At 39.1% G+C, this 12,373-nt stretch overlaps 1 protein-coding gene across 3 annotated transcripts in view; it reads right to left on the bottom strand.

The window, feature by feature from the left end:
• LOC308654349 (broad substrate specificity ATP-binding cassette transporter ABCG2-like) overlaps positions 1 to 12,373 on the bottom strand; it is a 119,015-nt gene that overhangs the window by 17,531 nt on the left and 89,111 nt on the right. For all 3 annotated transcript variants that reach the window (XM_081303607.1, XM_081303605.1, XM_081303606.1), the window contains exons 3-8: positions 11,198 to 11,257; positions 10,449 to 10,563; positions 9,731 to 9,883; positions 7,134 to 7,291; positions 1,553 to 1,704; positions 849 to 953 (exon numbers count right to left, since the gene is read on the bottom strand). In XM_081303607.1, coding sequence (XP_081159733.1) covers positions 849 to 953; positions 1,553 to 1,704; positions 7,134 to 7,291; positions 9,731 to 9,883; positions 10,449 to 10,563; positions 11,198 to 11,257 — 743 coding nt within the window. The remainder of the gene's footprint in view (positions 1 to 848; positions 954 to 1,552; positions 1,705 to 7,133; positions 7,292 to 9,730; positions 9,884 to 10,448; positions 10,564 to 11,197; positions 11,258 to 12,373) is intronic.

Genomic DNA, 12,373 nt, shown 5'->3' with positions numbered 1-12,373 from the left:
TCCTGTGGTATATTTATTCATGGACATAGCATGATTTTTTAAAGTTCATTCTGCATTTCCTCCCCTTTCCCATCCCTCCTCTCTCCCTCTAGACCTCCTTCTTCTTCTCTACTGATTTTCCCTGTAACTTTATGATATCCAATCCTTCCCTCCTTCTTTCCTTTATTTTGCTCTACTTTCCACATATTTGAGAGAAGATTCAAACCTTCGTTTTCTGAGTCTGGCTTATTTTACTTAGCATGATATTCTCTACTTCCATCCATTTACCAGCAAATGCCATAATTTCATCCTTCTTTAAGGTTAAGTAAAACTCCATGGTGAATATATATCAAAATTTCTTAATCCATTCATCTATGGATGGATATCTGGGTTGATTACATAATTTTGCTATTATGAATTGTGCTGCTATAAACATTGAGGTGGCTATATTGCTATCCTATGCTGCTTATAGTTCTTTTCAATAAATACCAAGGAATAGGACAGCTGGGTTATATGGTGGTTCCATTCCTAGTGTTTTAAGGAATCTCCATACGACTTTCCAGTGAACTCTAATTTTTTTAAACAGACTTATCATACAGAGTTATAAATCTTTATATAAAAATCTGATTCTTGCTTTTTACTATGTGCCAATGCATAAAGTGTCAAGTTTCTATTTTAAAAATACCATACACAATGAAAATATTGACTTTTAGTGGAAGCTACCCTTATAACAGATAGTACCATACATGCATATAAAAACACCCACAGGACACAGCATCCACAAAGCCAGGTTTCAATGAGCCATCGAATTGTTGAACATCAGTCAAATCAATTAGGCAAAAATCCGTGACTCTAAGAGACACACATACCTTCAGAATCTTCTACCTCTCTGTTTAATACCACAGCAGAAGAGTCTCCATTAATGACATCCAGAAAGAAATCTGCAGGGTTGTTATAGGGCTCACAACGGTAACCTATAAAAGAAAACACTCCAAAATTCAACCTCATACTCTTAGGAAATAAGGAAGACTCATTTTCAGAGGGTGATCGAGGTGAGGAGAAAGGGAAGAGAAAATCTAACAGATTTCTCCTTCATCTTCTTGCTCTCTTTTCCCCTCACTGATTTATCCTCTTATATATTCAATCATAGTGTTTCAAAAACCCTGTCTCCCAGCAAAAAGCAAACAAAAACAATATTCCAAAGCAATTTTGGACTCTTCAAAAATCCTGTATTAGTCTTTACCTATCATAAATCCTGAAACCCAAAACGGCTATCACTAGTACTTATCATGACTTCTTCAAAAATCTAAATCTAAGTCTAAGAAAAAAAAAGTTAACTTCCTAGTACATTGTGCTGAGTTCACCTAGGGAATTCCAGACTGGAAGTGCACATGTCAGAAATGATTGCATCTACACCTTCTAAATTCAGAGGTCCAAATTATCACCTTTCATGCTGCCATATTCCCAAATCCAGAACTCAAACAGCACTCCTATTGACCTCTCTGCTCTTCCTATGTCTGTTCTTCCTCATCTAATGAATGAAGGAACTAGTGCATGAAAAGGTCAACCACACCTGCTGATTCGAAGTACCCCAAAGCCTCCTGTGCAGGACCATGGTACATGAGTTTTCCTGAGGCCAATAAGGTGAGGCTGTCAAACAGCTTGAAGATGGAGTAGCGAGGCTGATGAATGGAGAAGATGATTGTTCGTCCACGCTTAGACATCCTAAAAGAGGGAGAATAAAGTATTGTTAAGCATCTAAACCTTGCACTTTTTTTTTTTTTTTTTTGGTATTGGGGATTGAACTCATGGGCACTCAACCACTGAGCCATATCCTCAGCCCTATTTTGTATTTTATTTAGAGACAGGGTTTCACCAAGTTGCTAAGTGCCTCACTGTTGCTGAGTCTGGCTTTGAACTTGTGATCCTCCTGACTCAGCCTCCCCAGCTGCTGGGATTACTGGCATGCGCCATGGTGGCTGGCCTAAACCTTGCACTTCTTGGTAAAATACTTTTGTTTCTTTCCACTGTTACTTCCATTGATCCCAATTCAACATGATTTTTCTCTTACAAATGTCTCATCTCATCCTATATAACCAACTTGTTAGGAGGAGAAATTAAATTCAATTGCTTTAATGAAAAAATAAGGCAGTAGGGAGTGTAGTCCAGTAGTAGAAGTTGTAGTAGTAGTAGAAGTAGTAGAAGTATATATGTTTAACATATATAAGACCCTGTGTTCAATCCTTGGGACAAAAAAAGAGCAAAACACAAAGTATTTTTTTGGTTTTTGCTTTTGTTTTTTGGTACCAGGGATTGAAACCAGGGCAGGGTTTAATCACTGAGCAATATCCCCAGCCCTTTTAACTTTTTATTTAGAGACAGGGTCTCACTAAATTGCTTAGGTCCTTGCCAAATTGCTGAGGCTGGCTTTGAACTTGTGATCTTCCTGCCTCAGCCTCTCCAGCTGCTGGGATTATAGGTGTGTGCCACTGTGCCTGACCCAAAGTTTTAGAGTATGTTGCATCAACAGCCACTAGAATGTTTATTGACAAAGCAGGTTCCTGGACAGTCTTCCCAGACACTGAATTAGAATTTCTGCGGGGGGGGACGGGGGGGGGGGGAATGGTACTGGCAATCCATATTATTAAAAAGCACCCCCGGTATCTCTAAGTACACCCAAGTTTGAGAACTCATTATGGACTAAATATTAAAACAATGATTGTACACCCAGTTCTCATTGATCACTTAAGTCTTTCGGCTCTTTAAGAATTGGTTTTTATTATTCTGCCTGATGACACAGCTAACTTACTAAGCACTTGCCATGTCTTTGATAAATGCTTTAGTAATAATCTCGTTTCAATTCATCATGGTATTATTATAAGGCAGTGCCCATATGATCATTTCCTTCTTTCTATAAATCAGGTATAAAGGTCAAGCAACTGGCCCAGGGGTCACAATTACTAAAAGGCAAGGCTGAGATTTGATCTCTGGTCTCATTCCATGGCAAAAACAGAAAGTACCTTTCCAGGGAGTTATTTCATACAAACAGAGGAAACAAAGGCCAAAACCACTGTTTAAAACTGTCATTTTAAAAGGCTATGAGAAGAATCATTTCAAATTAAGCATTTGGTAAGCGTCAATGCTACATTAGCGTGGGTCCAATATGCTAGCATATGCAAGGGTGTTCTGCCTCAAAGAGAATCAGGACAGAGGATCAGTGATCTCTACAGAATGTGGAATGGAAGTAGCTAAGGGTTCCTTGTACGCAAAACAGGAGACCTATAATCCAGTCTGAAAATAATGTAGGTAAAATATCAAAAGGCTCAACAGGAATGAGTAAAGAAGAAGATAGAAGAATAAGATGAACACAGTATGAAATAAAAAGATCTATGCAGGGAACTATAAGAAGCTCAATGTTACAAAGCAAGGAGTGTGCCTGCTAGGTGAAGAAGCTCACTAAAAAGACTACAGCAAAACAGGCCCATGATGAAACCTTCACTCAGAATCTGGGATTTTAGCAGGAAGACCACAGGGAATTGGTAATGAACTCAAAGCAAGAAGTGGAATTGCATGGAAGCTCTGACTCTCAAGTGTGGTGGCACAGTATCAGTATGTCCTCTTAATCTCCTATGGAGAATCTCCGGCTCTATCTGGCACCTAAAGACACAAAATCTGCATTCTAACCAACTGCAGGTGATGAGCATGCAGAGCAGTGCTTCGGAAGGACTGATTAGAGCTCCCTGCATGGGGCAGGGTCCCTGTGTGCTAAGCAGAGCAAATCACAAAACTAGGATATTCTGTACCAATTCATCAGTCTCTAACGAATAATACCCTTTACACAGCAATAGACAAACAAACATATCATAGATGTTTCCTCTCATGGGCAACTGAAATCTCAGACTTAAGACATCTAAAATCTTATTATTTTCATTTCTTCTCTCTTAGCATAGAGACTTAACTCAAGAGAACGTGAGCAACTTATAGCAACTTAGCGATAGGGAAAGTAATGAAGGTGGTATCTGGAGGTTTAAAAACGAAGGCGAAAAGTGTCCAGGGTTAGTGGACAAAGGGAGTGGTAAGATCCATTGGGTGACTGGTTGCATTAAACAACTGAATTACTTGTTTGAGTAAGTTAGTGAATATTTGAGAAAATGGCAGTCACATCTCTCCCTGATGTCACTCACAAACATGGAAATGACAAAAACAAAATAACATGGAGGTTTTAGAATTAAAATATTATCATGAACTCATGTATACATGTATTTAACAGTATATGTATTTAATATACATACATCTGTAACTATTGCTTTTCTGTAATATTTACATTGTCTTTCTATAAAAAAGACATATATATATTTATATTCAATATATTTCCAATTGAAATGTAGAAACATATGTCTACATTTACATACACACACACACACACACACACACGTTTTCTAGGTTTGCCTACTATAGGTCTAGATGCATGCCACTCCAATAGCAGTGAGCACACTGAGCAACCAGATCATAGGTTCTAACTAACTACATCAAAAGGAACCAGGATCCATCCAAAATGGCTGAAAGGAGAAAAGTACAACATGATACAACATGAACATAGAACATCACAGTGATCATAAAGAAAAAACAAATGCTGAAAGAATGATTAGGGAGAAAAAGTCAAAAGAACATAAAAGTCACACTGAGTTGGCTTCCATTGGCCAAAATCAGGATCAATTTGATCATTAAAATAGTGAAGAATAACAGATTCCAACCTATTATATCACACAGAAAATGAATAGGGAAGGAAGAAAACCTCTTCCTTAGATACAATGTCAAAAATTACCTGTTAGGCAACTACCACAAGAGCAGAGTTATTGGTGTCTGCTAAAATTTGTGGGAGAGATGTTATGAGGGACACAGTCTTGGCATAATAGCTAATTATCTTCCCCAATAAAATACCAATATATTACAATGGGAAAAATAATAATTTCCCAGAAGACACCAACATGATCAGGGAATCAAACTGCATACCACCTGTGATGAGTCAGTCCTGGGTTTGGCTGACAGCTCAGCATCAGTTCATGCCCAAGTCAGCTCATGGAACACTGGGACAGAATCAGCCAAGGGTCACACCATGAAATGGACTATCAAAGACATGAGACACAGGGATAGACTGAGGAACTCTTGCATATTAGGAAAATAAAACAAGGAACAGGTAGAAAAGGTGTATGTCTGTAGACTTCTAAAGCAGAAAGAAAACAGACATGCTGCAGGGAGAGCCGGTGACATCTGACTTGAAAGTGAAAGAACTCGATAGTTGTGAAACCATCATTGCTGACTTCCTCACTGGGAGGCTGATATGGTGGAGTGTCCTTGTCTCTTGGATTTTACTCTGGGGAGTGTTAAGAGGAGACAGAGCATGATGTCAGAAAACAATTATGTAGAGGGAGCAGAGATGGAGGGAGGGCAGCAAATGCAAGAAAACGTAGCAGTTGGGAAGTCTAGGTGGGGGGCATGGGATTTTCTTTGCACTATTCTTAGAGCCTTCCTGTCAGTTTGAAATTATTTTCTATTCATTTTGAAGAATATTTCCAGCTAAGTGCAGGTGCTCCCCTGAAACTCTAGCAACTTGAGAGGCGGAGGCGGAGGCAGAAGGATTGTATGTTCCGGGCCAGCCTCAGCCACTCAGTGAGGCACTAAGCAACTTAGTGAGACCCTGTCTCAAAATAAAAAAATAAAAAGGGCTGAGGATATAGCTCAGGGGTAAAGTGCCCTTGGGTTCAATTGCCATTACCAAGGGGTAAAAAAGAAAAGAATATGTCCCAAATTTAACTTTTAACACTGCTCCTGTAAATGTTTTTCCACAGTCTCCTTTCTAGATAAAAGGCAATGTGGGCTGGGGATGTGGCTCAAGCGGTAGCGCTCGCCTGGCATGGGTGCGGCCCGGGTTTGATCCTCAGCACCACATACAAACAAAGATGGTGTGTCCGCCAAAAACTAAAAAATAAATATTAAAAAAATTCTCTCTCTCTCTCTCTCTCTCTCTCTCTCTCTCTCTCTGTCTCTTAAAAAAAAAAAAGGCAATGCCATCTCTTTAATTTCTTTCTTCCATTTGTTCCAGCCCCAAATCCCAGGAGTCATTCCTCACACGCTAGCTCTACTTCCTGAACGCTTTATCCCATTATCCTCATTCTCTTGGTTCAAAACAGATGGAGAACCCATGCTCTTCTCACCGCCTCACCATGAACATCCTAATCCAGGCCCTGTCCTGCCTTAGCAGTTCCTTCCTACTGCCCTTCACTCACCCAATGGCCAACTATTCAGCCCTCCCTACACCATCACTCTGTTCTGACACTCACAAAATGCTCCCAAATCCCCAAATGACAAAAGAAGCCATATTTCTTAGAGTGGCCTCTGAGCTCTGTGTAACCTGCCACCAGGTTCCACCTCACATTATATTCTAACTGTTATGGACTGAACTGTGGCTTCCCCAAAACCTGTAACCTCAGAATGTGGCCAGTGAGTCTTCAAAGAGGTCAGTAAGATTAAATGAGGTCATTGAGGTTCCTCATCTGACTGTGTCCAGTTAAGAAGAGATTAGGACACAGACAGAGAGGGAGAAGATGGTCATCTAGAAGCCAATAAGAGAGGCCTCAAAAGAAACAACCCTGTGAATACCCTGATCTCAACTTCTAGCCTTCAGAGCTGGAAGAAAAGTAATTTCTGTTGTTGAGCCTCCAGTTTGTGGTCTTGTTAATAACTATACAGCAGGCAACTTCCTCTCCAATTAGTCACTGGGTTCTGGTCTTTCTGATGTTCCACACACATAAGGCATGCTATGCCTTGGGGCCACTGACCACTCCTTCCAACCAGAACTCTTCTGCAGATACAGCAGGTCTCACTACCTCTCTCTCGTTCACCACAGGTCATGTGCTTGTGGTCTTTCCTGTTGCTACTTAAAAGAGCTCCACGCGCCCACCACTGCCATCATTCCTCAAGCTCTTATTTTATCTTTCTTAATAACACTACTTTGTTCATTGACTAATTTCCCTCTAACAAAGAAGGAAAAAATTCTGCTGTTCATTTCTGAATCCTCTTCACCAAGAATACCTGCTACATAGAAGTGATTAGATATTAAATAAATGAAAGAACAGTGTTCCCATAGCATATACCTTTTTAGGAGCAAAAGGACAGCATTTGCTGTGCTCGAGTCTAAACCAGTTGTGGGCTCATCCAGAAACAAGATGGAAGGATCAGTAATCAGCTCCATTGCTATACTGGTCCTTTTTCTTTCTCCTCCGGAGACTCCACGGATAAATTGAGTTCCAACCTAAAATACAGATTATCGCCATTATTAATAAGAATAACCATGGTCACTACCATTTGGTGAACTAATTTGTGCCAGCCCTACTAGAGACACTTTATCCCATTATCCTCATTAATCTGGACAGCAAGTATGTGGACACCTGGGAGATGGAATAGGCTTCTGAGTAAACTAAGGCTCAGGGCAGAGCTGCTAGATGCAATATGAAGCCCATTCTCTGAATGTTCCTCATCAAGTCAAATATTTAGTTTTAAGCCAATAAGTTAGAACACTAAAAGTATGACCCTGACATAGTAATATCACAGTTTAAAACAGGAGATAAAGATAGGAGAGGAAAAGGGAAAGCATCTCCAGTATTTTATTGTCTTCTAACAACGCCCCCACACACTGCCTCCACCTAAAGTCTCCAAAAACAGAGCAGGCTTGGACACAGGAAAGTTCACTTTTTACCATACCGCATGAGCATTTTTTAAATTCCGTAACACTCTTCAAATGGATATTGTCTATACCTTAAAACACCAGAGAATTCCTGATTCATCATTTAGACAAATCCAGAAGGCATATTCCACAGGGCAACTAGCTCCATCTTTTCAACAAGAAAATGTTTAGGAAGGGGAGTATGAAGGTTTGGGAGACAGCAAGTAGAAAACAATTCTGAAATTAAGAGTCTCCAAAGAGATAATAATCAAGTGCTATCATGGCCCTGGACTGAGTCCTATTAACTGAACTAAAAAAGACATTTTGACAATTTGAGGAACGTGAATGAATATGGGCTTAACATAGCTGATGATATGAAGATACTGTTCATTCTGTTAGTTGATAATAGTATTGTGGTAAGGTCAGGAAATGTCCTTTTTGAATTATTTTTTTGTTTGGTTTGTTGTTTTGGTTTTCATCGGGAAAGAACCCAGAGTCTCGCACGTTATGAGAACACATAACACCCCTGAGCTACATCTCCAACCTCATATTCTTACAGATGCATAAATAGTATTCAAGGGCAAAATATTATATAACTTTCTTTAAAATACCTCAGTAAGAAATAGCTGTAGATGCACCAATTAAAAAAAGAAAAGAGAAATGGTTGTAGAAATGATGGGGTAAAATATTAAGAGAGAAATCTAGGTGAAAAATATTAGTAATTAAACTATAATATTAATCATTTTACAATATGTCATTATAGTAATCAGACTATTTTCTCTATATTTCTGTTACGTATAAAATTCCATAAAAAGTCAAAAATTTTGATCAACAGGATTACAGGAATTCTAAGAAGTCAACAGCTGGCTTTATATATGGCCTGGAAATCTAAACAAGCAAGTTCAGGCAGTGAGTGCTTCTGGGGTACAGCTCAAGGGTAGAGCACTTGCCTAGCATAAGAGTCCTGGCATGCACTGAGAAAAATAAAATGGTAACAGAGTAAAAGAAAGTGCCTAACTGGAATGACAAAAATCAAATAAATAGAGAGAAAGCAAAGAAAACATCACTCGGGGTGGGGGAGTGGTAAATGATGGCACCACAGGATTATTCTTCCAAACAAAATATACTTTACATAAAGATTGCAAGAAAGTATAGGGAGCAGTGGGGGTGGGGAGGAGGGTGTCTTCCCAATGTCCAAGAAGGTGACAGGGGTTCAGTATAGCTGTACATTCTAAACGGCTCCTAATCCCCCAAAATGCCAAATATCTGCTCAGTAAAGCTTCCCTACTGACTAGTCAGCTGTAAAGTTCACTTGTTCCTCTCATTTTCTCTTCTTGATCCTGCACAGCCCACCAAAGGGGGAGTTATTCTATCCATTCTTTGTTACTTCTGACCACAACTGTACCTCTCAAACCTAAAAGAGTCTGGCATGTAAGAGTGTGGAAATAAATATTGGCAACAGAAAGGGAAGAAGAGAGAAAGGGAAGGAGTGGATGAGAGAAAAAAACCTGCCAAAGAAAATGCTATAGAAAAATAACTTGGTCACTACACAAATGATAAATCCTAATGTGACTGAATATAGTTATAAAAACCAAATTATACCAAAGTGGAATAGCAATAACCCTTGGATTCTCATCATTTATCAATTCTAAAAATATACCTCAAAAAAGTAATGGAACAAAGTCCCCCGGAGGAAGAGAGGGAGAAGAACAGCTAAAAGAGGGAAGAGAAAAACAGGAAGAAAAAAGTTAGTGCAAAGGCATCAAATGAGCCATGGCTTGGCAATGAGGGTGGAGGCCCATGGAGAAGGGGCACTCTCCACACAGGCCACATTCCATCCCGGGATCCAACCATCATTAAGATCGTTTCTCCACTTGATTTCCCCATGTATTGTCACCATTCTCAGCATTACAGAAAGCAGCCACTGTTGACCACACACACTTTAGAAAACTATTGATTCAGGTCACATGGTCCACACAGGGAGGTCCTCTTTCCTGCCTATGACTCTATCAGGTTTTTTCACATTACCTTGGAATCTGCCACTTTACTCAGACCTAACTCTTCAATGACCTTGTTAATCCTCTCATTTTTCTCATGATTTGTCGTAGTTGTTGGAAGCCGAAGAGCCGCTGAGAATTGCAAGTTTTCTCTCACTGTCAGGGTGCCCATCACAATATCATCCTGAAGGGAAAAATAGGATTTCAATGAAACTTTTCTACGACGTTGAGTATTTTCTAAAACCATCATTCTAGTGTATTTAACTTAATCCATGAAAACAATATAACCAAGGTAAGTTCTAGTTAACGGTGAACATTCAACTCTACAAACTTCAGTGACTCTACATACAGACAGCTTCAGCTCCCACAGGAAACATTTTTGTGCTTCCTCTGTACACCCAGATGAAGCAGGGTGATCATGATGACTATAACCAGACACTTCCTGACTGCTTTGTAAGAGGATGTGACAAACTCGTCTTCTAGGAGAAAAATGTGCAAGAAGAGCAAAAAGGACAACAGTAGACTCTTTAAGAAATGGTAAAACTGGTAGACTTCATGGCACTGCACTACAGGGATCCTATTCCAGGTACTCTCTGCCTTTCCATTTAATCCCACCCTGAATCTTAAGAAGGCTGGTTCCATGACAATTGGTTCCATGTTATATAATCAACTGGAAGCACACTACACTATAAGGCATTTACCCATATAGAAACACAGGAACCACAACAGGTGAAATCACTAATACTTACTTGTACCACATAACCTGAATTACATTTGAAATTGGCAGGTTGAGGAGCTCCATTTATCAAAACATCTCCAGATAATCCATGTGGATCTTTCCTTGCAGCTAAAACATCTAGCAATCTGTAAAAGGACATATATGTAGTAATTTTTTCCCCTCAAAAAAAGGTCATATCTCTCTGCTACTTTGAATTCAAATTCAACTCAAGTTAAAAAGTTAACTAGTCAAATGATCTATGATTTAACCCAAATAATTCATTTATATGTATTTAAAGCACACACACCTGTAGATATGTGTTTATATTTATTCAAATTCTCAACTTCCTTTCATTATGTAATAAGAAAGCTCAAAAATATAACAGGAAAACAACATTGGCTTATCTAGCATTAACCTCCCAAATGGCCTCTGACAGACTGACCTTGGTGGTCCCAACCCAGAAAATATGCTTCTTTTCCTGAGATTCATATCTTCAATTACACCTTCTGCTCCATCTCCCCTTCTTATTCCTTCCCATTAGGTCATAATATGGCCCACTGCTGAATGTCAATCATTTCATCATGCCATATTAATAAACCTGAGCTAATAAGACTTCCTTGGGAAAAAAAACATAAGCTAGCCTAACTATATGTTATCCACAGAACCTAAGAACCAGACTGGGCATATACAGCAAATGCTTAATACCCACATAAAAGTTATTTTTTAAAGCACACTAAAATTTCACAGAATATGTCTACTTAAACTTTCTGTTATACTTACGAAGATTTGCCTCCACCCGTGGGTCCCAGAATGGCATTAAGACCAGGTTTCATGATCCCACTGTAAACACAGAAACATACTGAATTACTGTTCCACTTTAAACAAAGTTCTACTAGTTTGTGGTCTACATGGAATGCACTCAATGGAGTGTGATGAAACTGCAGACTGAAAACAAGCACTAATTCAAAGAGAAAAAAAAATGAATTGTTGATTAACAGAAGTCTAGTATGTGGAGGATGTCAATCACTGGTCAGGATCAATAATAAAGATGGCTCAGGTCCCTAAACATTCCTTTGATCCATTCATCCCTTTTGGAAAATGATATATCTAATGTTCAAGGATCCTTGAAATTAGCCTGGAAATACAGCTCAGTGGAAGAGCCAGTGCTTAGCATGCAGGAGCCCTGGGTTCCATCCCCAGAAAGAACAACAAAAATTTCTTGAAATAAGAAACAGAGTTTCATGAAGCCTCCCCTTAACACACTGTAAAACACATGACAGCTTCTGAGAAATGTCTGATGATTAGTATCTTCAAACAGCCTCACTTGCAACCCAGTCAAGTTAAGTAATCACAGATTGGTAGAATATCAGTAGTAGTGCTTGCGCTACTAAAATCTAATCAGACCAAAAAACATCTAAAGTAGAAATCCAAAGGCTAGAAGGAAGCATTCCAGAGGATAAGAAAATACCACCAGTGCTTAAAACAAGAAAAACATCACCAGTTAGAAAAAGCAAAATGTGCATAGTAAAATTAGATAATTCCCTTCCTTTGTTAAGTGTCCAAGAGCGGACAGGAAAATGATCAGTTTACAATTGGTAGACATCACTCCAGTAAGGGATGTCCTTTAAGGATGTGCAGGACCAGAACAGACATCAATGTTTCAAAAAAATAGATGGATTTGTGAGAGTAGTGAATATACACACAGAGCAGAAAGGCGGAAAAATCACAGCAGAGCTATTGCAGGTACATGGGCATGAAGAAATAGAGGCCACACTTGGTTCATTCACAACCTTAGTATCTACACCCAGTCTGTCTTTAGGATTTGTAAATAGGTCCAGATATATTCCATAGAGTATCAAGTCCAAGAGCAAGTTCAAAGCTGACAACAATTCATTCTCAGATTAATAATTCCCAAGAGGTCAATCCTACAATTATACAACTGTCATGAGTAGTGAA

Source organism: Spermophilus citellus (genome assembly GCF_964194105.1).
Source record: "Spermophilus citellus genome assembly, chromosome: 8".
Taxonomy (NCBI): domain Eukaryota; kingdom Metazoa; phylum Chordata; class Mammalia; order Rodentia; family Sciuridae; genus Spermophilus; species Spermophilus citellus.
The sequence above is the reverse complement of the archived record's forward strand: the minus strand, read 5'-3'. Positions and strand labels throughout refer to the sequence as shown.